The sequence below is a fragment of the Chiloscyllium plagiosum genome, unplaced genomic scaffold (assembly GCF_037043375.1).
Source record: "Chiloscyllium plagiosum isolate Xiang-an unplaced genomic scaffold, Cpla_swu_hap1 HiC_scaffold_3, whole genome shotgun sequence".
Classification (NCBI taxonomy): Eukaryota; Metazoa; Chordata; class Chondrichthyes; order Orectolobiformes; family Hemiscylliidae; genus Chiloscyllium; species Chiloscyllium plagiosum.
Window position 1 is genome coordinate 139,775,612 of NW_028270141.1, and position 27,674 is coordinate 139,803,285.

The window sequence follows — 27,674 nt, forward strand, 5'->3', positions numbered from 1 at the left end:
GTGGATCATTCCCATGTTTTTAGGCCATGCTCTCTACAGGAAGGTTCATTTTAGGGACAATCCGATTCCATCTACTGTGATCTTCTTTGCAGGTATAATGAGTACTATACTTCTGTTTTGTAAGTCATTAGCCGCACTTCAGTTAACACAGAGAAGTTCCAATCCTTTGAAAAATTAAACATGCATTTTTGACACATTCGGTAATCTATATTTTATACCTCACTCACTCACTAAGATTCTGCCTAAATGGACTGAGGCACCATAATTACATGAATTTAACAACGTGAATATAAAGTGATTCTTTACACTTTGTATTTGTCATCCTGTTGCATTGACAGTTAGCAGTAGTTATTACTAAAGCCACTGGAGTAATATTTTTATTAATTAAGATTTGCATGTACTTATCTATTAAGCATTAATCATATATAGCACCACTCCACCCACTGGAAGCCCAATAACTCATTATTAATATTTAGAAGATTAGAACATATTTGAATGTCAGATTTTAAAATGAGAGTGTAGGATATATACTGTTTATTTCCAGTATATAAACGTGGAGAATATGAGCAAATAGTGATGCTATCCCTTCAGTTCAAGCATTATAGTTTGCTAGTTTCTACAATCATGCTCTTGCTCCAATCGTTTCCTGTTTATAGATTAGAGTTTTTTTCAGATAGCACTGTGAATTTAATAAATAATTTTAAAATATAGCTGTTGGTAAGCCTTGTAAAGGTTAATATAGAATAGATGTATCTAAGATGAATCTAGATAAATACATGAGATGAAATTTGCTAATTGAGCTAGACAAAGAGGGTAAAAGATTTGTGTGAAGCAGAAACATTGGCATAGACTGTTTGGGTTGAACAACTTGTTTGTGCATTGGAAGGTCTAGGTGATTACAGTACAATCTCAATTATCCGAACATCAATTATCCGAATTTTGGATTATCCGAACAAGATCTCAGGGTCCCGTAAAAACGGCATTAGGCAACTCAGCATTCAGTTATCAGTTAAACGGCATAATAACGTGCTTTGCCAGATAATCGAGGCATCTTCAATAACCGGTACTCATAAATTACTGCTTGTTTACGATCAGATTAGTTATGCAAATGATCAGTTATCCGAACAAAACCCTGAGAAAGCAGTAGATTTTGCAATGACATGTGACCATGGTATCAACGTTCCCTCTAACAAACTACAAATGTGCCAGGATTTGATGACAATGATATTATTATCATTCAAGACAACAAGTATTAGGATATTACTGTTATTAGTATAGCAGATATAGAGTATCACGATCTTCATTCCTAGGTTTGATGACATTTCATATGAGTATAAAGTGGTTTAATGCAAATAGTTAAAATATGGATATCTCATGCACACTAAGTAGCTAAGCATCATGAACAGCGATATAAACAGAATTTTTTTCCTAAAAGCAACCCATTTGATACCGCTTCTCGATGGCATTTGTAAATTGTTACTTTCAGCTGCCCAAACTCTAGACTGATATATTACAAATTAACAATGTCAAGAATTTAATAGGTGTCAAACGTGAACTGACCTGCATATAGTGGGGGAAAAAAGACAATGGGACCTGATTATATACTAAATTAAAAACATTGAAGTGTATTATTGCAAGTCTGCAACATATTCAACATAACTTTATGTACAGCATTCAAATCACATTGAGTGCCTGACCATGACGTTATGAGGCTAACATAATAGTTTGAACTATTCTATTTATCACCAGGTGAGCTATCATTTTTTTCTGTAACACTTCTTAGTACTGCATTGCTGAAGCAGGTTATAAGATATTCTTCTAAAAACAAATCACACAATACCAGATTATAGTCCAACAGGTTTATTTGGAAGTACTTACTAGTGCTTCCAAATAAACCTGTTGGACGATAACCTGGTATTATGTGATTTTTAACTTCGTCCGCCCCAGTCCATCACCGCTACCTCCACATCTAAAAACAAAAACGTTCTCAAAGTTGATTCATATTAAATTTATATTATAATTCTTCATGTGTAATGTGCTTCTAGTTAGTTACCTGGCTATAGTTCTAATGGTCATGCCACATTCGCATATACCTGTACCTTTCAGTGCTATCGAGTTTTGGGTGAATCAGTTACCTAATTTATTAGGCATTGTTTGGGGAATAGGGTTCCTGCAGGGGAATCCACCTGTTTCCTAATCATCTGGGGCTTGCTCATCGTGAGAGCCAAATTGACCAATCCCTATGCGTCCTGAAACTTCCCCATACCCCTGGGCAAGGAGGCTGATGCATTATTTGTTAAAAACAAACTTCTTTTAAGATTTTCTGGCCTTGATACCACAGTGGAGTTGACTCAAACGCAGTATTGATCTGAATGAATATATAAATATATAAGTGAAAATAATGGAATATCTATTCTTCTGATGCTATTAATCTTGTAGTGAGGCAAATGTTAGATCCCCTCTTTAAAAGGTCAGTCACAAAATTCCAGAATTGAAGGCTCCCTTCATTAATGTCCTGGGTTCCAATAGATGACTGCTCAATTCACAATGAGGTTGGCAAAATTTTTAATCAGATTTGGCAATTAAGTGCACTTAGTGGTGTTGCAAATAAAAATACATTTTGTAAAGTTTTAATCAAAGTGCAAGTGCAGTGCTAATATATTAATAATGATATTTGTGAAAAAATGTACTAATGGAAACCAATTAAAGTTTGAGAGATGAGGCTGTTAAGAGTGGCCCAGCACTTGTATCCTTTTGTTACTTAATTAAATAATTCTAAATTGAACTGAGTAAATGTTTTGGAAATATACAGCTAAATGTAATTATATATTTTCAATTTAAAAACTTCAGAACATTAAAAATTTCTATCTGCTTTGGATAAACTAGTGATTTGAAAGTTGTAATGTACAGCCAAGTAAATTGAATTACTTCATATGATTCAAATATATTTATCTTTTAAACCTGAAGAATTCAATTGAGACTCAGACACTCAAATTTCCTAAACAAGCCATCAAAGTTAATTGTAGTGTGATGAAATGTAAAGGACTCTTCTTTATAGATATAGTTGTTGTCCTGTTTCTTTCCTTTAAAGCAGATTGTTCACCTTCTCTAGGCCAGACACTAGCTTATAGAGCTTTTCATCACTATTATCCCTGCTACACTGTGAACAAGGTGTTATTATCAGAATGTGATCTGCAAAATGTAAATTTTCCTTTCCACTGCTTGCCAAGTGACCCAGATGGGGATAGATAAAATTCAGGTTGTCCAGAGCAGGTAAGTTGAAGAGACAGAGAAATATCTTAAGACTCAATTCTTGGCCTTTCCCTTTTGAAAGTCCAGTGCTCAATCTCATAAACTGTGATGGTGAGCAATTGTAATGGATTGAGAGAATTTCCAAAGACTGAAATAAACTTGCATGGCCTTACGTTGCCCATGAATATTTCAAATCAATCTGTATTTGAAACTAAACATGTCACAGAGGAATACACTTCTACTTTTTGACTAAGCTTAATCTTTTTGAAATAAATATCTTGATACATATACATAGTCTAGGTATGCAGGGTTATTATTCATATTGCACTTCACTACATTCCATGAAGACTATGTCAAAACAGAAAATAGAAGGGATGGCTAGAGAAAGAACATTTCCCAGCAACATCACCAGAAGTAAACAGTACAAGTTTCCTCTCATTTACAATCCAAAACATTTCCTTTCTATTTCTTTCATTTTACTAAATGTTTTATGTTAAGAGAACACATTATGAAACATTTTACCATATAGTCTGCATTCCAGTTTTGGCACTGACCAGGACTCACTTATGACTTCATTGTTCGTAAGTTATTGGGTCAGCCTATTCTGTCTTTTAGCTTACAATTAAATTGTCTTAATATTGCATCCACTATCTTTCTACTGTTATGGACCAAGCCAGACCACTCAAAACAGCAGGCAACTCAGACCATAACTTTGCAATTTGTTTCAGTAAGCGTATAGTGAAAATTTTCTGGATTAAGTTAACTAGATTGACTACTAGATTTTAAAACAGACAAAAATTTATTCACAAAATTACACAATGAAACACAAAGAACATGATAAATAACTCCTACAGAACTCAACCTATCCAACTAGACTTAATTATGCTGTTCCGAGTATACTCAACAGTCCCAGTAAGCAAACTCCCTTTAAAAAACAGTATAAATGGAACACATGCTTACAGCTTGGAGTTCAAGGGCGAGAGGGAGAGAGAGAGTTTCCACACAGCTCCCTGTTGAACTTCCAACCAGTTCAAGATTCAACTAAAACTGCCCAGCTAGAGAGATGATCACTCTCTTTTCATTATACAGGTCACTTTTAAAACATGACCACTTTGGCCTGAAGTCTCATCTGTTTACATACAAACAAAAGGCCTCTCAAGATCCTTTTCATCTCTGTACCAAAGCAGACTGACTGAAGCCCGGACAAGTTTATTACCCCTCTGAAAAAAATTAAGGACAGAGTCTCTTTGAGCCAAGGAACAGCTTTTAGAAAAAAAAAGTCACTGGTTTTGTGACACTAGCAATCAAGCTAATTTGTCTGGGAGATGCTATTAAATGAATGTTGTAAGAGATTGGTTTTCCATATTTTATGCATGTAGCATATAGAAATAGCTGGGGGGGAGGGGATTGCAATCGTATATCAGAGCCTGCCTGATTTTCCATCTATTAATTTTAGAATGAATAGAAAAGTGACATTTTCTATTGTGCATACCTAATTTTGCTTTGTAAGTGGAAAATCTGCATGATTGTATTGAGCAAATATTTGTAAAGTAACTGTGTGTCATAATAAGCTGTTGTGCATCTTGTTATCTTTTTGTATATGTAAGAGACACTAGCACCCTACAAAAATATTTTGTGTGATGTAGTGTATTTGCGATCATATAAGGCTAAGAAGAAGGGAAAGTGGCCTTGAAAAAGGTATAATTTCAGAGTTACGTACTGACAGGTTCACAGACCCAAACAAGAACCAAAAAGATGAAAGACTAAAAAAGCTTTATAACCAATGCATGTGTTAGTTTTATGAATATATGACACATAAGGACTTTTTGTTGAGTTTATCACCTTTTTGCCATCCACAAGCATCTTCCATAATGTCCCAACCTGTCCATTTCAGAACTTTTTATTCAATCTTCTCTGATCTTCTGTGCAATTTCAATTCTAATCTGTCCTTTACGAAAAATGTAGTGTCTTGTGTCTTTCTTAAACTAGATCTTCCCTTTGTCCATGTGGTTTGTTGCTAGATGTGGAATTGAGATAAATTGTGGCGTGACCTCGTATTGTGAAAAAAATGTAGCACATATTTTAGTATATAGCCCTAGCCAGATTATTTGTAAAATATATGATTCGAAATGCTAATTGAAAAAAATTATTGTATAGATGTTGCATGTAAAATTTGTGTAGTTATATATGTACCATGTGGATTGACACTAAAGTTGAGGACAATGTGGGAAAACAATTTCAGATATGGTAAGTGTAATCAAGTGTAGGTGGTTTTACATAGAACTTGGTAAAGTTGAAGCACGTGTAACTAAACATTTAGAAGTTTTACAAAGAAGAATTTAGTTTCATAGTTCTCTTGTGAAATTTATTTGATTCTATTGATATTGAGTTATTTGATTGTATTGTAGGTGATACTGAAGATAATCAGGCCATTGCAAATAAAAATGAGGAAGAACGGCGGATAGCAGACATGGGCCGTCCTGTCCTTGGAGAAAATACAAAGTTAGAAATCATAATTGAAGAATCCTATGAATTTAAGGTATCAAACAGTTTTATATTTCTGAATCTCCGATTTAAAATATGCCAATACATCAGTGCTGTTGTAAATATTTTCTAATCATGTGTACTCAGACATGTTATTACATACTTCTGGCAAGAGCAGTGAAAAGAAAGAGATTATGATTATGTTCTCCAACAACCTTATATTTTGCATCAATGGGCTCCTACATACAATAATAACAATAATGCAATAATAACAGCTGTTTATGTGATTCATACATGTAAAACATTCTTAATTTCAAAAGTACAATTTTGCATGTAGATGTAGTTGTGTACATTTCAATTAAAAATTCACTGCAAACATGTTTAGAAAGTATATTTATTTGCTAGTTATAGCAATTAAAGAAGTTATCAGGAGGGTAGATGAAATGCTTCACAGACGTCCTCATAGCTTCCTGAAAAACAATGCAATATCCCTGCGAACTTGTAAGAATCTCTACCCAAGACTATACAAACTGAAGAAGGAGGATCCACAAAGGTGCCAACCATTGCAAGTATCTTTGATAATCAAAGGTGGAGGCTAAGCACAAACAGCAGAAGGACTGTGTAGAAATCTGAGCATCCCACCCTATGTCTCACCAATGGAAGGCTGTTTGGATGCAGCATTGGATCATTTAGTCATTGTAGGCTATGCAATTCCAGAATCAGGAAAGGATGGCGTTTTTCTTTGCATTTGTGAAGGTGATGGGCTTTTAGAACAGTCTGTTCAATTTTCCTTCATGTGCATCATTGCTCAGGCCATATTTATTGACCATCGTACTTAATCATAGAAGGATTTGGAGGCCAAGTCACTAAATATGTTTAAGAAAGAACTAGATTGCCAGAGGCTAGATGTGTCAAAGGGGAGAGAGTGGAAATATTGAATGATGGTGTGGGCTTAATGGACTGAATGACTTCCTGCTCCAGTTTCCTGGGTTTTTGTCCCGAATTGCACTTCAACTGAATGGCTTTTGAGTAACATTACAGAGTCAACCACATTGCTGTGAATCTTACAAAGAGTCTGATTTCCTTCTGTAAATTAGTTTTATGTTCAGGATTTAATATTTGAATTTAACAATTAATCCACTGTCTTCCAGCTCATCCCCATTCCTCATCATCTTACTTTATAGCTCTAATAATCGTTCAGCTCTTCCATTGATTTTGAACAAGTCTTCAATTCTGCCTTTTCGTGCTGTATGAAATAATGTCCAATAAGAATGGGATACAGTTTGGTGTCACATTTAGTTGGTCAGTTGTGCTCTATCCAGAGTCACAACGTTGTGGATTGAAACCTCATTAAAGACCTGAACACACAATGACGGCCAGAAATTCAGTACAATACTGAAGAAACCCTTCAGAGAAAATATTATTGATGGCAATTCTACCTGTTCAAGTTGATGTGAAGGATTCCACAGCACTGTCTGCAGAATATAAAGCAAGAAGTTTTATGTGTGAACTAGCTAACATAGCTTCCTCAATCAACTGTGCCATTCATTCACATACTGCCGACATGACCATTATGTCACTAGAACATCAAATTATATCTGTTATTGTCATGAGAGAGCAATAAGGCACGACAGAATGTAAATTGTTTCTGACCCCAGATTTTAAGTGGCTGTGTTACAGAGGCCTCCCTGACCCCACACATTTCATTCACTCCTGTAGATCCCATCAAAATGCTGATCTTGTCAGTGACATTCACATCCTATTAAAGAATTTTGAAAAGATCAAGTCAGGCCTGTTAAATCCAGGCCCTTGTATCAACTTTGGAAGAATGGCTTGGGTCAGAATCCAGTGAAAATCACTCTCTGGCTGGTGGCTTTGTGCAGGATTTCACCGGACAGGAGAAAGCACTCTGTCAGAGTACTAAGGCATCCAGCACTAAATCAAACGGTCAGGAGAGAGTCATGGAGGGCATCATTGTCAGAGGAGGGAGGTCCATTGCAAGGAAGTCTAAGTTCATGGCAGAGCCTGGAGGAAAACTCCTTCATACTCTTAACCCACAAACCCATTTCTGAAAGGGTGCTAACCGTGCTTTTAACTCAACCCACAATGGTAATACCAAAAGACGTTTGGTAGAGAGGACAGCCCTGGACATCGAAGGAGGTGGACTTACCATTTATCCCTCCTTGTAGCCTTAGGACCAATTCCTACACATCAATATAATTTGTACTTGATTGCTGTCATGCAATACATGTCATCAGCCTCTTCTCATTAAACTACAAATTTTCTTACAAAGCAGGACCTGTAGATTTCAACCTAAAGGGAGATTGGTGGCAGCAAATCAACCTTATAGTGATTGCAACATAGTGAGCAAAGACCATACAACACGGTGAGGATCCACCACACAACAAGGTGAGCAGCCTTGAAGATCCATCATACAACATGGTGAGGATTCACCACAGAACACGGTGAGCAGCCTTGAAGGTCCACCATACAACACGGTGAGGATTCACCATACAACACGGTAAGCAGCCTTCAAGATCCACCATGCAACACGGTGAGGATCCACCATGCAATATGGTGAGCAGCCTTGAGGATCCACCATGCAATATGGTGAGGGTACACCATGCAACACGGTGAGGATCCACCATGCAATACGGTGAGCAGCCTTGAGAATCCACCGTATAACACGGTGAGGATCCACTGTACAACATGGTGAGCAACAGTGAGGATCCACCATACAACACGGTGAGCAGTGGTGAGGATCCACCGTATAACACGGTAAGCAGCAGTGAGGATCCACCATATAACATGGTGAGCAGCGGTGAGGATCCACCGTACGACATGATGAGAAGTGGTGAGGATCCACTGTACAACAGAGTGAGCAGCAGTGAGGATCCACCGTACAACAGGGTGAGCAGCCATGAGGATCCACCATACAACCCGGTGAGGATCCACCATACAACAGGGTGAGCAGCCATGAGGATCCACCATATAACACGGTGAGGATCCACCATACAGCACGGTCAGCAGCAGTGAGGATCCACCATACAACACAGTGAGTAGCAGAGAACATCCACTGTACAACATGGTGAGCAGCGGTGAGATCCACCTTACAACATGGTGAGCAATGGTGAGGATCCACCATATAACATGGTGAGGATCCACTATACAACATGGTGAGGATCCACCATATAACACGGTGAGGATCCACCATACAACACAGTGAGCAGTGGTGAGAGGATCCACTGTACAACACAGTGAGCAGTGGTGAGAGGATCCACCGTACAACACGGTGAGCAGTGGTAAGAGGGTCCACCGTACAACACGGTGAGCAGTGGTGAGAGGATCCACTGTACAACACAGTGAGCAGTGGTGAGAGGATCCACCGTACAACACAGTGAGCAGTGGTGAGAGGATCCACCGTACAACACGGTGAGCAGTGGTGAGAGGATCCACCATACAACACAGTGAGCAGTGTTGAGAGGATCCACCGTACAACACGGTGAGCAGTGGTAAGAGGGTCCACCGTACAACACGGTGAGCAGTGGTGAGAGGATCCACCATACAACACAGTGAGCAGTGGTGAGAGGATCCACCGTACAACACGGTGAGCAGTGGTAAGAGGGTCCACCGTACAACACGGTGAGCAGTGGTGAGAGGATCCACCGTACAACACAGTGAGCAGTGGTGAGAGGATCCACCGTACAACATGGTGAGCAGTGGTGAGAGGATCCACCGTACAACACGGTGAGCAGTGGTAAGAGGGTCCACTGTACAACATGGTGAGCAGTGGTGAGAGGATCCACCGTACAACACAGTGAGCAGTGGTGAGAGGATCCACCGTACAACACGGTGAGCAGTGGTGAGAGGATCCACCGTACAACACAGTGAGCAGTGGTGAGAGGATCCACCGTACAACACAGTGAGCAGTGGTGAGAGGATCCACCGTACAACACAGTGAGCAGTGGTGAGAGGATCCACCGTACAACACGGTGAGCAGTGGTGAGAGGGTCCACCGTACAACATGGTGAGCAGTGGTGAGAGGGTCCACCGTACAACACGGTGAGCAGTGGTGAGGATCTGTTGTATAATGTGGTGAGCAATGAAAGGGATTGGAATTTGATTTAACTGCACCATACAAAGGGTTAGACAGCAGTGCACCATCCAGTGAACTCAGAAGGGAAATCCAACAGTATGAGATAGAAGCTCCGTGGAACTTGAACACTGCTCGTTCTGAACAATTATTGGGCATTGGATGTCAGTGAATTTTTGGCGTGGTCTTGAGGCAAGCCTCAGCTGGAGATTTGAGGCTCCTTAAGTGAATTTGAAATACCTGGTGAGCAAAGGGATAACTGTAAAAATTCAGCACATTTACAGAGTGTGAAAACTAGAAATCTGCAAATTATGTACAACTCACAGCCAGCATAGTAAGTGTCATAAGGCAGTTACTGTCAGAGAAAAGAAGGATACAGATTTAAAAATGAGGTTGCAGTGCCAGGAATGTTGGGCAGCTAGAATCAAATGGGCCTAACCAGACAGAGTCTAATGGAAGAAGAAAGTAAGGTGGTTATTAAGACAACAGTAAGAGCTGTAGATCTTGAATTAAGAGTGTGATAATAAGATAAATAGAGGAAGAATTTGTTAAGGCTGCAGATAGTTGGATTCATTCAGACAAGCTATTAAAGAGAATGGGAATCTTTATTGAAACTGAAATGTTGTTAACAGTACTGCAGAAAGTGTAACTCATCCAGGTGAAGTCATTAAGGGAATGGATTCAATTCTGAAGGCACAGACAACAGGATTCCTTTGTAAAGAATGTAATATCTTTAAAGTAAGAAGAATAAATAATTAAAATGGGAAAAATGGCAGCAGAAATAATATTGCATTGGAAGATTTAATTTCAGCGGTGGATCAAATAGAACGCAGAAAAAAAACTCTTGGAGAAACCAGTCCTTAAAATATAAAACTTAAAATACAGACATTAAATCAGATGCATAACAGGTAAACCCATATTTATATTCAATTGGGAAGTTACCTGAAGTCATAATAGCTTGCCAAGGTATTAAAGAAGGCACAGATATTGTTAATGAAGTTCTACAAAATTTTGAGACATTCATTAATCTTAGAGCAAATAAAATTCTTGAAAGACCAAGATTTAACAGAAGAATCAGCATCTGGGGAAATCCATGGATAATTTAATTATTGATTTCTATAGATTAGGGTAAAACTGTGACTGTGAAGTTTTGAAATGAGAATCCATAAGAGACAGAATTGTTGATGGAACTACTTATGACTCTTTGTCATAATTATTACTATACAAAGAAGACTTGTCTTTGGCGAAAACTGTTTAGACAGTGCTGGAAGCTGAAAGCAAAAAGAAGAACCAGAGAAACCTTAAGAGTTTTTTTTCTCTCAGCATGTAGTCAGTCTGTGGAATTCTTTACCACAGAGGGCTGACATGAAATCATTAAATCTACTCACGGTTGAGATAGATTTTTAATCAATTAGGGAATCAAGGGTTATAAGGGTAAAACAGGAAAGTGGAATTGAGGATTATCATATCATCCATGATGTTGAATGGTGGAGCAGAGTGGATGGGCTAAATGGTTTACTTCTGTTCCCATATCTTGTGGTCTTCCAAGAGAGGGGCAACCTTATCTCAGGAGGACAACAGTGGCATAGATTTATAGAGATGTACAGCATAGAAGCAGACTCTTCGGTCCAACCTGTCCAAGCCAACCAAATATCCCAACCCAATCTAGTCCCACCTGCCAGCACCTAGCTCATTTCCCTCCAAACCCTTCCTATTCATATACCTATCCAGATGCCTTTTAAATGTTGCAATTGTATCAGCCTCCACCATATCCTCTGGCAGCTCATTCCATACACGCACCACCCTCTGCGTGAAAAAGTTGCCCCTTAGGTCTCTTTTATATCTTTCCCCTTTCACTCTAAACCTATGCCCTCTAGTTCTGGACTCTCCAACCCAAGGGAAAAGACGTTGCCTATTTACCCTATCCATGCCTCTCATGATTTTGTAAACCTCTATAAGGTCACCCCTCAGCCTCCAACGCTCCAGGGAAAACAGCCCTGGGCTATTCAACCTCTTCCTGTATCTTCCAACTCTGGCAACATTCTTGAAAATCTTTTCTGAACCCTTTCAAGTTTCACAACATCTTTCCAATAGGAAGGAGACCAGAATTGCATGCAGTATTCCAGCAATGGCCTAACCAATGTCCTGTATATCCGCATCATGATCTCCTAACTCTTGTACTCAATACTCTGACCAATAAAGGAAAGCATACCAAAAGCCTTCTTCACCATCCTATCTACCTGCGACTCCACTTTCAAGGAGCTATGAACCTGCACTCCAAAGTCTCTTTGTTCAGCAACACTCCCGAGGACTTTACCATTAAGTGTATAAGTCCATTCAGTTTGTAATGTGCAAACATCCCTCAAGTCAGTAGAGCAGATACTCAGTCACTGCCAACACTGTGTAACAAGGAACTCCCACCGGCACCAGCATTGCCCAGCTTTTAAAAAGGAATGCCATTTAAAAAAATCATTTAAAATAGTATTATGTGGATACCGATTTCACAACCAAGGATTTTTACCCCACCCATGAATGTATATCTTGACCTAAACCTGGAGTCATGTGTAGATCTTGAAGGCTATTGTTAATGACAATTCAGCAAGTTTCAATGATGTATCATTTTTCTGTCAATCCATAAATAACGAGCTATATTCAATTTAATTTGAACTTGCAACATCTGGATTTCTAATTCTGTGGCATAATCAATTCACTACCTTATCTGTTCCCAGTCAACTTTATACAGGCTTTTGTTTAAAGGAATAACTAATATTAAACTGCTTCATTTGTCATGATATCTGATCTGTAAGGTAATTGAAAACATAAGTTTTACAAATACTTCCTTTATTGCTGCAGAATACTGTGGACAAACTGATAAAGAAGACAAACTTAGCCTTGGTTGTGGGGACGAACAGTTGGAGGGATCAATTTATTGAAGCTGTCACTGTCAGTGCTGGTAAGTTAAAAAAATTACAGAATGAAGTGAAGCAATTCAGAATAAGGCACTTTGTTTGGTGGCTAATGTTTCTATGTGTAACAGGTTTGAGTTGGGTGGAATGTAAAAACAAAGTTAAGTATCTGATACCTTCCTCTGCTTTAACGCCAACTTTAAGTACATTTAAGTCATCATTGGACAAGCATATGGACGTACATGGAATAGTGTAGGTTAGCTGGGCTTCAGATTGGTATGACAGGTCGGCGCAACATCGAGGGCCGAAGTACTGCGCTGTAATGTTCTATGCTTATTCACTTGTAGATCTAAGTGCCAGGACATCATGGGTGGCATGGTGGCTCAGTGGTTAGCACTGCTGCCTCACAACACCAAGGACCTGGGTTTGATTCCACCCTCAGGTGACTGGCTGTGTGGAGTTTGCACATTCTCCCAGTGTCTCTGTGGATACCTCCCAGGTGCTCTGATTTCCTCCCACAATCCAAAATTGTGCAAGTTTGGTGGATTGACCAAGCTAAATTGCCCATAGTGTCCGGGGATGTGCAGGTTAGGTTCATTAGCTATGGGGAATACAGGGTTGGGGAGGGGTGGTGGTTTGGGTGTGGGTGGGATGCTCTTCAGAAGGTCAGTGTGGACTCAATGGGCTGAATGGCCTACTTCTACATGATGATAAGGATTCTATACTTCTCGGACAGAGGACACACGATAGTCACTTGGCAGGGCCTAAGGAAAAACTATCTTCTTGCATTTCCAAATAGCAATGTTAATTCCCTGCCCCAATCCCACCTTAACGATAAGATTGGCACCATTGTCACAAATCCAGTACTTTGCAAACGCATTTTTACTGTGATTCTTTAATGCCTTTTGCTTTTATTTTATCAGCCCCAAGTGATAAGGTGGGGTGGGACATAAATCTTTTATTCAATAACTTCTCTCTGAAATTAGTTTTGCAATTGTGAATACAGATATTCCATAAGAATCACATAATCATCTAATGAGTCAACATATAAGGAAGCCATTCGATCTGTTGTGGCTGTGCCTGTTTGCTGCAAAGACAATTCACCATGTCCCAATCCCCTGAGTTTACCCACAACCTGCAGTTTATTTATTTCCAGATAATTATCTCATTCCCTTTTGAAAGCAGCACAGTCCAGATCCTCCACTCGCTGGTGAAAACTTACTTCTCCTTGTGCCGCAGTTGATTCCTTTGCAAATTGACACCATCCTGACTTCAAAAAAATATTGAGAGACCATGCTAATAATTTTTCTGCTATTAAAAACCTTTCCTTTTGTTACTGAAGAGCAGTTGGAAAGAAAGGTGAATAAATTTGCAGCAATTTGAGATTATGGTAATTCTAACTTATTTGCTAAACCACCTTCACAGCAATATCATATATTCTTAAAGGTTAGAAATCACTGTTAGTGACAGTAGAAGACAAAGACTTAAAGTGGTAGATAAGAATTAATCTTTTTACTATCTTAAACAAAACATTGACTAATCCTTAAAATTGTAGACAGAGGAGTGCTGTCCAAACGCATTAAACATTTAATACATTTAAGAGCTAAAATCGTCAACATTAAGTTTTAACATAAATGAACTTGTTTGTGCAATGAATGCATTAATGGCCCCATATACTCCACTTAAAGAAGTAATTTTAGGGCTTTGTTTCAGTATACACGATGCAATATACAGCCCATGTTGGTGTCGGGCATGTTGAGTGTCTTGAATGGATTCATAGATGAGTTTCCATGTTTGAGAGCAACTAAAAAAAATGAGGTGAACTTGTATTTAAACCTATCAGCTGCTGATAGTTTTAAATTATCTTCACAATTCAATTGAGGGCAGTTAGTTCTTTACTTTCATCTGCAGTAAAGACTGCATTCTATGCTCCCTTATCAACATTTTCTCTGAAGGCCCATTTAAACTTTTAATCCTATGAGAGAGTCCTATTCACAATCCAGACAGAATGCACTGGATTATAAGACAACTAATTATCAAATGTAGATAAATTAAATCATTCGCATTCAAATTCATATGTTACGTGCTATTTTGATAAATTAGTTCTGCATTAATATAGTGATTATTTGATGTTTTGACTATAAAAATTTTAGCATTAAAATATTTGCCTTAAGCTGTTAATACATTCTCATACTGATTATCATATTCCTCCATTACCTTGTGCTTTCCTACTGCTGTACTTCCCTACCTTCTCCAGACTTGTAAGTCTACTCCGACATGCCTTTTGCATATCAGTAATTTTCAAGGCTGCAACACCAGTGATGCTTTCAGCTGCTTAGGCCCTCGGTATGGAGTCCCTTCAGAAACCTGGTGAAGTTCAGAACTGCACACTAATGTCCACCAAAGCCCTGGACAGTTTTCACAAGGTGCCTTATTCATGCATTCCACTCCCCTTGCAATAAAAGCCAACATGCCATCCATCTTCCTGATAGATCGCTGTACCTGTGTACTCCCATTCTGTGTTCCTCTGAACAACATTTATAAAATGTTAGGCCTTTTAGAAAAATATTCTGCTTCTCAAAACTAATGGCCAAAGCGAATTAGCCTCACATTATACTCTATCTGCCAACTTGTTGCCCATTCATTTAACCTGTTTATATCTCTTTGCATCTCTTTTAGCCATCCTAGTTTAGTATGGTCAACAACATTTGTGACATTATTTTCTGTCAGTTCATCAAAGTCATTAATATACATTGTAAATACATGAAACATCAATACTGATCCTTCCTGCCCTTCAATAGTCACAGCCCGCCAACTTGAAAATGCTCCATTTATCCGAACTCTGCTCTCTGTCCATTAAGCAATCCTCTGTGATAAAATGTTACCCCAACTCCAATCTGCTCATTCCAGGTGTTAGTCGAGTCAACCATTTGCTCCTCATCTGGATACAATGTTATAGCCATGTAAAGATGGCTGATGTCACTTGCTCATGTCATTGTTAGCAACTGGCTTTGAGACAGTTTGTGATCACAGTCATATAGAGTCATAGAGATGTACAGCATGGAAGCAGACCCTTTGGTCCAACCTGTCCATGCCGACCAGATATCCCAACCCAATCTAGTCCCACCTGCCAGCACCCGGCCCATATCCCTCCAAACCCTTCCTATTCATATACCCATTCAGATGCCTTTTAAATACTGTAATTGTACCAGCCTCCACCATTTCCTCTGGCAGCTCATTCCATACACGTACCACCCTCTGTGTGAAAACATTGCCCCTTAGGTTTCTTTTATATCTTTCCCCTCTCACCCTAAACCTATGCCCTCTAGTTCTGGACTCCCCAACCCCAGGGAAAAGACTTTGTCTGTTTATCCTATCCATGCCCATCATAATTTTGTAAACCTCTATAAGGTCACCCCTCAGCCTCTGACACTGCAAGGAAAACAGTTCCAGCCTGTTCAGACTCTCCCTGTAGCTCAGATCCTTCAACCCTGACAACATCCTTGTAAATCTTTTCTGAACCCTTTCAAGTTTCACAACATCATTTTCGATAGGAAGGAGACCAGAATTGCATGCAATATTCCAACAGTGGCCTAACCAATGTCCTGTACAGCCGCAACATGACCTCCCAACTCCTGTACTCAATACTCTGACCAATAAAGGAAAGCATACCAAATGCCTTCTTCACTATCCTATCTACCTGCGACTCCACTTTCAAGGAGCTATGAACCTGCACTTCAAGGTCTCTTTGTTCAGCAACACTCCCTAGGACCTTACCATTAAATGTATAAGTCCTGCTAAGATTTGCTTTCCCAAAATGCAGTATCTCGCATTTATCTGAATTAAACTCCATCTGCCACTTCTCAGCCCATTGGCCGATATGGTCCAGTTCCTGTTGTAATCTGAGGTAACCCTCTTCGCTGTCCACTACACCTCCACTTTTGGTTTCATCTGCAAACTTACTAACCGTACCTCTTGTGCTTGCATCCAAATCATTTATGTAAATGACAAAAAGTAGAGGGCCTAGCACCAATCCTTGTGGCACTCCACTGGTCACAGGCCTCCAGTCTGAAAAACAACCCTCCACCAGCACCCTCTGTCTTCTACCTTTGAGCCAGTTCTCTATGGCTAGTTCCATGAGATCTAACCTTGCTAATCAATCTCCCATGGGAACCTTGTCGAACGCCTTACTGAAGTCCAAATAGATCACATCTACTGCTCTGCCCTCATCAATCTTCTTTGTTACTTCTTCAAAAAACTCAATCAAGTTTGAGAGACGTGATTTCCTACGCACAAAGTCATGTTGACTATCCCTAATCAGACCTTGCCTTTCCAAATACATGTACATCCTGTCCCTCAGGATTCCCTCCAACAACTTGCCCACCACTGAGGTCAGTTCACCGGTCTATAGTTCCCTAGCTTGTCTTTACCGCCTTTCTTAAACAGTGGCACCATGTCTGCCAACCTCCAGTCGCCCAGCAATCACTTCTCTGGCTTCCCACAGAGTTCTCGGGTACACCTGATCAGGTCCTGGGGATTTATCCACCTTTAACCGTTTCAAGACATCCAGCACTTCCTCCTCTGTAATCTGGACATTTTGCAAGATGTCACCATCTACTTCCCTACAGTCTGTATCTTCCATATCCTTTTCCATAGTAAATACTGATACAGAATATTCATTTAGTACCTCCCCCATTTTCTGTGGCTTCGCACAAAGGCCGCCTTGCTGATCTTTGAGGGGCCCTATTCTCTCCCTTTGTCCTTAATATATTTGTAAAAACCCTTTGGATTCTCCTTAATACTATTTGCCAAAGCTATCTCATGTCCCCATTTTGCCCTCCTGATTTCCCTCTTAAGTATACTCCTACTTCCGTTATACTTTTCTAAGGATTCACTTGATCTATCCTTTCTATACCTGACATACACTTCCTTCTTTTTCTTAACAAAACCCTCAATTTCTTTAGTCATCCAGCATTCCCTGTACCTACCAGCCTTCCCTTTCACCCTGACAGGAATATAATTTCTCTGGATTCTTGTTATCTCATTTCTGAAGACTTCCCATTTTCCAGCCATCCCTTTACCTGCAAACATCTGCCTCCAATCAGCTTTCAAAAGTTCTTGCCCAATACCATCAAAATTGGCCTTTCTCCAGTTTAGAACTTCAACTTTTAGATCTGGTCTATCCTTTTCCATCACTATTTTAAAACCAATAGAATTATGGTCGCTGGCCCAAAGTGCTCCCCCACTGACACCTCAGTCACCTGCCCTGCCTTATTTCCCAAGAGTAGGTCAAGATTTGCACCATTTTTCTTACAGATAGCTGAGATCTCCTTACAAATTGTTTCTCAATTTCCCTCTGTCTATTGGGGGGTCTATAATACAATCCCAATAAGGTTATCATCCCTTTCTTATTTCTCAGTTCCACCCAAATAACTTCCCTGGATGTATTTCCGGGAATATCCTCCCTCAGCACAGCTGTAATGCTATCCCTTGTCAAAAATGCCACTCCCCCTCCTCTCTTGCCTCCCTTTCTATCCTTCCTGTAGCATTTGTATCCTGGAACATTAAGCTACCAGTCCTGCCCATCCCTGAGCCATGTTTCTGTAATTGCTGTGATATCCCAGTCCCATGTTTCTAACCATGCCCTGAGTTCACTTGCCTTCCCTGTTAGGCCCCTTGCATTGAAATAAATGCAGTTTAATTTATTAGTCCTACCTTGTCCCTGCCTGCCCTGACTGTTTGACTCACTTCTGTTCTCAACTGTACCAGTCTCAGATTGATCTCTTTCCTCACTATCTCCCTGGGTCCCACCCCCCCACCTTACTAGTTTAAATCCTCCCAAGCAGTTCTAGCAAATTTCTTTGCCAGTATATTAGTCCCCTTCCAATTTAGGTGCAATCTGTCCTCCTTGTAGAGGTCTTTGATATCTTTGATCCAAATGATGCTGAGTGGCAAATGAAACTGGATGAAAGCAGCAGCATTCTAACTACATGCTGAATGCTACACGAAGGTTAAAGATGGTTGTGCATGACGTTTGGCATTTGCACTGATCATTTCCACACAAATATCACAACATAGTCCATGATCTATCTGGAGCAGATGCGATTACAGGTAATCTTTTATTTATTCGTTCTGTGCGATGTAGGCATCACTGGCATGGCAGCACTTATTGCCCGCACCTTATTGCCCTTTAGAACATGGTGGTGAGATGCCTTGAACTGCTGCAGTCTACCTGCTGGTAGATGCTCAATGCTATTAGGGAGGGAATTCCCAGGATTTTGACCCAGCGACAGTGAAGGAATGGCAATATATTTCCAAGTCAAGATGGTGAGTGGCTTGGAGGGGAACTAGCAGGTGGTGGTGTTCCCATACAACTGCTGTCCTTGTCCTCCTAGATAAAAGTGGTTGTGGGTTTGGAAAGTGGTGTCTGAGGATCTTTGGTGAATATCTGCAGTGCATCTTGTAGATAGAACACTGTGCTGCTACTGAGCAGCAGTGCTGGAGAGAGTGAATGCTTGTGGATGTAGTGCCTCTCAAGTGGGCCGCTTTGTCTTGGATGTTGTCAATGATGGTAACACCATTGAATGTCAAAGGGCTGTCGTTAGATTGTCTCTTAGTAGTGATGGTCATAGCCTGGCATTTGTGTGGTGCAAATGTTACTTACCACTTCTCAACCCAAGCCTGGATTTTGACCAGATCTTGTTGCATTTGGACGCAACTACGTCAGTCGCTGAGGAGTCGCAAATGGTGCTGAATATTGTGCAATCATCGGCGAACATCCCCACTCTGACCTTATGGTGGAGGGAATTGATGAAGCAATTGAAGATGATTGGACCTAGGAAACTTCCTTGAGGAACTCCTGCAGAGATGACTGACCTCCAGCAACCAGAGCCATCTTCCTATGTGTCAGGTATGTCTCCAACCAGCGGAGGGTTTGCCTCCAGATTCCCGTTCATTCTAGTTTTGCAAGAGCTCCTTGATGCCACACTCCGTCAAATGCAACCTTGATGTCAAGGTCTGTCACTTTCACCTCACCGCTGGAATTCTGCTGTTTTGTCCATGTTTGAACCAAGGCTGTAATGAGGTCAGGAGCTGAGTGGCCCTGGTGGAACCAAAACTGGCGTCACTGAGCAGGTTATTGCAGAGCAGGTGCTGCTTGATAGCACTGTTAATACCTTCTGATGATCGAGAGCAGGCTGATGGGGCGGTAATTGGCCAGATTGGATTTGTCCATTCTTGTGCAATTTTCCACATTGCCAGGTTGTAACTGTACTGAAACAGCTTAGCGAGGAGAGTGGCAAGTTCTGGAGCACACATCTTCAGTACTATTGCCGGAATGTTGTCAGGACTCGTATCCTTTGCAGTTTCCAGTGCCTCCAATCGGTTCTTGATATTACATGGGGGGAATTGAATTGGCTGAAGAGTGGTATCTGTAATGGTGGGGACCACTGGAGGTGGCTGAGACAGCTCATCCACTTTTGGCTGAAGGTTGCTGTGCAAGCTTCAGCTTTATCTTTTACACTGATTTGCTAGGCTCTTCCATCATTGAGAATTGGGATATTTGTAGAGCCTCCTCCTCAGCAAATTGTTTAATCATCAACCACCATTCACAACTGGATGTGGCATGACTGTAGACCTTAGATCTGATCCATTGGTTATGATTGCTTAGCTCTGTCACTTGCTGCTTATGCTGTTTGACATGCAAGTAGTCCTGTTTGGTGGCAATACTAGGTTGACATCTCATCTTCAGGAATGCCTGATGCTGCTCCTGGCATGTCCTCCTGCATCTCCATTGAAGCAGGGTTGATCCCTTGGCTTGATAGCAATGGTTAAGTAGGGGACATGCAGGGCCATGAGGTTGCACATTCTGCTGGAGTACAATTCTGCTGCTGTTGATGGCCCACAATGCTTCATGGATGCCCAGTCTTGAGTTGCTAGATCTTTTCAAAGTCTGCCCCATTTAGCATGGCGATCATACCTCACATCACAATGGAGGTTATTCTTAATGTAAAGACTTTGTCTCCACAAGGATGTGTAGTGCTCACTGTTACTGATACTGTCATGGACAGGTGTATTTGCAGCTGGCAGACTTGTAAGGATGAGGGCAAGTATGTTTTTCCCTTTTGTTGGTTCCTTCACCACCTGCTGCAAACCCATTCTAGCAGCTGTGTCCTTTAGGACCCAATCAGTTCGACCAGTAGTACTGCTGCCAAGCCACTCTTGGTGGTGGATATTGAAGTCTGCCACCCAGAGTACATTTTGTGCCCATGCCATCCTCAATGCTTCCTCCAAGTGTTGTTTAACATGGAGGAGTACCGATTCATCAGTTAAGGGAGGATGGTACGTGGTAATCAGTAGGAGATTTCCTTCCCTATGTTTAACCTGAAGACATGAGATGTCATGGGGTCCAGAGTCAATGTTGAGGACTCACACTCAACTCCATCCCAACTGTATACCACTGTGTCATGACCTCTGCTGGATCTATCCTGATGGTGGATAGCCACCAGGATAGGAATGGTGATGGTGGGGGTGTCTAGGACATTGTACACTACAATTCCATGAGTATGACCGTGTCTGGCTGTTGCTTGACTATTCTGTGAAACAGCTCTCCCAATTTTGGCACAAAATTAGTAAAAAGTATTTTGCAGCGTCAATAGGGAAATTTCTGCCTTTGTCTTTTTCAGTGCCTAGGTCAATGCCAGGTGATCTATTAGGCTTAATTTCTTTGAGATTTTGTAGCATTTGGTATAACTGAATGGCTTGCTAGACCATTCCAGATGGCAGTTGAGAGTCAACCACATTGCTTTGGGTCTGGAGTTACATGCACACCAGACCAGGTGAGGATAGCAGATCTCCTTCCTTGAAGGACATTAATGAACCAGATGGGTTTTTCTGACAATCGGCCATGATTTCATGGTCAATAGTGGATTCTTAATACCAGATTTTTTAAAAATTGAATTCAAAGTCCACAATCTGCCATGGTGGGATTTGAACCCCTAAAATGTTATGTGGCTCACTGGGCTAATAGCTTAGTGATAATACCACTAGGCCATCTACTGATTTCCAGAGACAGTAACACAATGAAAGGATTTGTTGCAGACTGTGATCAGAATCTGGTGTGACTACTAGAGAGAGCTCACCAGATGAAGCTGAAACTGAACAACAAAATGATACAATTGAAGATGTCTGAAGCCAACTACATAGGTCATGAACTGACCACTGGGCTGAGCTTGGATCCTGACAAGATGAGACCAGTAACAGAGAATGTGACAATCAAAGGCTATGAAAGCAATGCATCAATCACATGTTCTATTTAGCAACGTTCTTAGCTAATTTGTCATCAGATTGTGAACATTTATGGAAGTTTATTGCTAAGGACATGCAGTGGTCGGGACAAAGAAAGGAAACAACTCTGATGACAATCAGACAACTAGTGGTGACAATGGTAATTGATTACAGTATGAAGCAATGGCAATCAATGATGAAGTCACATTGCAATGTTTACTAGCAACTCTTATATAGCCAGGACAACCAATTGCACTTGCATCCAAGACATTAGGCAAACTAAACAATGCTACACTAATAGAAAAAGAATGCCTGGCTATTTTCTTTGCTTGTAAGCATTTTAATCAGTATCTGTTCAATAAACTGACAGTGGAGCCCAACCACAAGCAACTTCAAAGTATCTTCCTCAATCCACTCCTATCTACGCCAAAGCACCTGCAGCGAATGTTTCTTTGTGTACAGAAGTATCATCAGGATGTGACCTATAAGACAGCGTAAAACCTTCCAGATTCAATAGAATGCGATAGCTTGATATACTCTTGTCTTCAACACAACAGACATTGAATCTGAAAGACATGTGGCATGCTCATATCAAGCCAACTAAACAATAAGATGCAAATTGATGAAAGATTGGCCTTAAAACATCAAGGGCACATCTGTTGGTATAAAAAGTATTAGGCATGCAGTTGCCCAAGGTGGCTCATTATACAAAGAAAATAGAATTATTATCCCGAAGGAGATTAGAAAAAGTATGTGTCTATACAACCTACATTAGAATTGAGTCTAATTTGAGGATGGCAAGAGAAAGTGCTCAAAAATAAAATAAAGAGCTGCAGATCCTGATAATCTGAAACAAAAGTTGCTGGAGGAACTCAGCAGGCCTGTCAGCATCTGTGGAGAGAAAGGAGAGTTAATGTCCAGTGACCCTTCCTCAGAACACCTTCAAAACTAAGAAAAACTGTTCCACTGGCCAAACAAATACTAAAGAGTCTAAAGATCAGCTTATAATACATGACATCTCAACAGGCCAAGGATGAAGTAAAAACAAAAACATGCTGGCAAAATCTGTTGGAAGGAAAACAAAACTAACGTTCAATATGGCTGCTGTTCTTCAGATTTAAAAAGGGCTGAAAAATAGTGTTTTTATGCAATTCATAAAGCGAAAGGAGGAACAATAGAATAGATGGTGAGGGTGCACAGAGAAAATGACCGAGGAAGTGTTAATGGTAGCAGAGAAAAGATATTGATGAATAAAAGATGTCAGTGGTTGGTATGAATAGATGAAACCAGGTCCTTTGAGTCCTAAATATTGTAAATTGCCTAATACAAAAATGAGAAACTATTCCTCCAGCTTTTGTTGAACTTCCCTGGAGTACTGCAGCAAGCCTTGGAGAGAAATTTTAGCATGAGAGCATTGAAATGGCAAGCAATGTGAATGTTGCAGTTACTCTTTTGGCCAGAGCTGATGAAGATTGGAGTATGCACTCTCATTGTTCACTCTTGCAGGAATTTATTATCATGTTACTGATGACTATTCTAATTGCTAGGAGATAGACCAGCTCACGTCAATGACTAGCAGTGAGAGTGTAGAGTAGTGCAAAGTATGTATTATGACATTCTTGAAATTGTGATAAGTGCCAGGGGCCACAATTCATAAGTGAAGCATTAGGAAATTCAATACCATACATAATCTGTACACTATCCCCAGTCATTAGATGAAAGTGAAAATCATCGAAGGAATCATTAAAAAATCAAGAAAATCCAGCAGAGTTCGTACAAGGCAAACTTTTGAATTGAGAATTTCACTTACTGAAGGAAAAGCAGTCCAATTTGTTTAAAAGCTAAAACCATGCAGCACCCAAACTATTCTTCTGAAGCCAGAAGTAAGATCAGAAGACATAGGAGTGGAAGTAAGGCCATTCAGTCCACTCCACCCTTCAATCATGGCTGATTGGCATTTCAACGCCACTTACCCGCACTCTCCCCGTATCACTTAATTCCTTGCGAGATTAAGAATTATCAATTTCTGCCTTGAAGACATTTAACATCCCGGCCTCCACTGTGCTCCGTGGCAGTGAATTCCACAGGCCCACCATTCTCATGCTGAATAAATGTCTCCTCATTTCTGTTCTAAATTGACCCCCTCTAATTCGAAGATTGTGCCCACGAGTCCTAGTATCCTTGCCTAATGGAAACAAATTCCCAGCGTCCACCCTTTCTAAGCCATGCATTATCTTTTAAGTTTCTATTAGGTGAGGACCAGTGGGGTTCTGTCCTGGTGAAGAAGTCTTCTTCAAAGACCGCAATTTCCCTTCAGACATGGTTGACGATGCTCTACACTGCATCTCCTCCACTTCCTGCTCCTCCGCCCTTGAACCCCGCCCCTCCACCCTTGGACCCCGCCCCTCCAATCGCCACCAGGACAGAACCCCACTGGTCCTCACCTACCACCCCACCAACCTCCCGACACATCGTATCATCCTTCGTCATTTCCACCACCTCCAAACAGACCCCACCACCAAGGATATATTTCCCTCCCCTCCCCTATCAGCATTCCAGAAAGACCACTCCCTCCACGACTCCCTCGTCAGGTCCGCACCCCCCCCACCAACCCAACCTCCACTCCCAGCACATTCCCCTGCAACCGCAAGAAATGCAAAACTTGCGCCCACACCTCCCCCCTCACTTCCCTCCAAGGCCCCAAGGGATCCTTCCATATCCGTCACAAATTCACCTGCACCTCCACACACATCATTTACTGTTTCCCCTGCACCCGATGTGGCCTCCTCTATATTGGGGAGACAGGCCTACTACTTGCGGAACGTTTCAGAAAACACATCTGCGACACCTGCACCAACCAACGCAACCGCACCGTGGCTGAACACTTTAACTCCCCCTCCCAGTCCGCCAAGGACATGCAGGTCCTTGGCCTCCTCCATCGCCAGACCATGGCAACACCATGCCTGGAGGAAGAGCGCCTCATCTTCCGCCTAGGAACCCTCCAAACACAAGGGATGAATGCAGATTTCTCCAGCTTCCTCATTTCCCCTCCCCCCACCTTGTCTCAGTCCCAACCCTCGGACTCAGCACCGCCTTCTTGACCTGCAATCTTCTTCCCAACCTCTCCGCCCCCACTCACCTCCGGCCTATCACCCTCACCTTAACCTCCTTCCACCTATCGCATTCCCAACGCCCCTCTCCCAAGTCCCTCCTCCCTACCTTTTATCTTAGCCTGCTTGGCACACCTTCCTCATTGCTGAAGAAGGGCTTATGCCCGAAATGTCGATTCTCCTGCTCCTTGGATGCTGCCTGACTTGCTGCGCTTTTCCAGCAACACATTTTTCAGCTCTGATCTCCAGCATCTGCAGTCCTCAATTTCTCCTATTATTATTACCCAAGTTCACTTTGGCTTTTCTTTTCCTTTTTATATATTTTAGGAAATTGTTGCTTGTGGTTTATATATTACTTGCTAGTTTGTCCTCATAGTTTATTTTCTCCCTCTCTATTATGTTTTTGGTTATCTCTTGTTGGGTTTAAAATTGCCCAGTCCTCTGCTGGCTACTAATCTCTGCTATGGTGTAGGTTAATTTATTTTAACTTTGTTATTATCCATTACTTAATTGATCAAGTAATGGATAATAACAAGTGGGAAGCAAGAGAGGAAATTGCAGTACCGTTGGCAATGATCTTTTCGTCTTCACTGTCAACGGGGGTGGTACCAGGGGACTGGAGAGTGGCGAATGTTGTGCCCCTGTTCAAAAAAGGGAATAGGGATAACCCCGGGAATTACAGGCCAGTTAGTCTTACTTCTGTGGTAGGCAAAGTAATGGAAATGGTACTGAGGGATAGGATTTATGAGTATCTGGAAAGACACTGCTTGATTAGGGACAGCCAGCACGGATTTGTGAAGGGTAGATCTTGCCTTACAAGTCTTATTGAATTCTTTGAGGAGGTGACCAAGCATGTGGATGAGGGTAGAGCAGTGGATGTAGTATACATGGATTTTAGTAAGGCATTTGATAAGGTTCCCCATGGTAGGTTTATGCGGGAAGTCAGGAGGCATGGGATAGAGGGAAATTTGGCCAATTGGATAGAAAACTGGCTAACTGGTCGAAGTCAGAGAGTGGTGGTAGATGGTAAATATTCAGCCTGGAGCCCAGTTACAAGTGGAGTTCCGCAGGGATCAGTTCTGGCTCCTCTGCTGTTTGTAATTTTTATTAATGACTTGGATGAGGGAGTCCAAGGGTGGGTCAGTAAATTTGCAGATGATACGAAGATTGGTGGAGTTGTGGATAGTGAGGAGGGCTGTTGTCGGCTGCAAAAGGACTTAGATATGATGCAGAGCTGGGCTGAGGAGTGGCAGATGGAGTTCAACCCTGCCAAGTGTGAGGTTGTCCATTTTGAAAAGACAAATAAGAATGCGGAATACAGGGTTAACGGTAGGGTTCTTAGTGAGGTGGAGGAACAGAGGGATCTTGGGATCTATGTTCATAGATCTTTGAAAGTTGCCACTCAGGTGGATAGAGCTTGTAAGAAGGCCTATGGCGTATTAGCGTTCATTAGCAGAGGGATTGAATTCAAGAGTCGTGAAGTGATGTTGCAACTGTACAGGACTTTGGTTAGGCCACATTTGGAGTACTGTGTGCAGTTCTGGTCGCTTCACTTTAGGAAAGATGTGGAAGCTTTGGAGAGGGTGCAGAGTTGATTTACCAGGATGTTGCCTGGAATGGAGAATAGGTCGTACGAGGATAGGTTGAGAGTGCTAGGCCTTTTCTCGTTGGAACGGCGAAGGATGAGGGGTGACTTGATAGAGGTTTATAAGATGATCAGAGGAATAGATAGAGTAGACAGTCAGAAACCTTTTCCCCGGGTACAACAGAGTGTTACAAGGGGACATAAATTTAAGGTGAAGGGTGGAAGGTATAGGGGAGATGTCAGGGGTGGGTTCTTTACCCAGAGAGTGGTGGGGGCATGAAATGCGCTGCCTGTGGGAGTGGTAGAGTCAGAATCTTTGGGGACCTTTAAGCGGCAATTGGATAGGTACATGGATGGGTGCTTAAGCTAGGACAAATGTTCGGCACAACATCGTGGGCCGAAGGGCCTGTTCTGTGCTGTATTGTTCTATGTTCTAACCATGGTCATTTTATCCCCTTCCAAAATCCTTCTTTCTCACAGGGATATATCTTTGCTGTTAGTCATGAACTGTTTTGTTAAAAGTCTGCCATATTTCCTCAATCGTCTTTCTGCCAAATCCCTTTCCCAGTTCACTCTAGCTGACTCAGCCCTCGTCCCTATATAACTATCCAGACTTAAGTTTAGCGCATTTGTTACCAACCCAAGCTTCCTTGTGACACCATAAGCCCTTTTGTCTTCTCATTTTGTGGATATGTTATAGTTTGAGAGCTGGTTGGGGTGTGTGAATAATGTGGATGTTCCCTCAACACATGCCAACACCTATAACCGCTATGCCTTGCATGTACCTTCATAGCTACTATCCTGGTATGCAGTCTTTAGACTCCATGCAATATCAATGGAAAATAATTTATATTCCCTAATATACTTTTCCATCTATAAAGCTCTCCATCTTATTGATGCTAAGAAATTAAACATTCTGCCTCATGAAAACACTTATTCTGTCAACAAATCAGAAACTG

General features: G+C 41.2%; 1 protein-coding gene across 6 annotated transcripts in view; it reads left to right on the forward strand.

Annotated features, from left to right (window-relative positions):
* slc8a1b (solute carrier family 8 member 1b) overlaps positions 1 to 27,674 on the forward strand; it is a 302,343-nt gene that overhangs the window by 245,403 nt on the left and 29,266 nt on the right. For 4 of the 6 annotated variants that reach the window (XM_043687168.2, XM_043687164.2, XM_043687165.2 and 1 more), the window contains 3 exons: positions 24 to 92; positions 5,661 to 5,791; positions 12,683 to 12,782. In XM_043687168.2, coding sequence (XP_043543103.2) covers positions 24 to 92; positions 5,661 to 5,791; positions 12,683 to 12,782 — 300 coding nt within the window. The remainder of the gene's footprint in view (positions 1 to 23; positions 93 to 5,660; positions 5,792 to 12,682; positions 12,783 to 27,674) is intronic. The other 2 variants (XM_043687171.2, XM_043687170.2) reach the window with 1 other exon arrangement.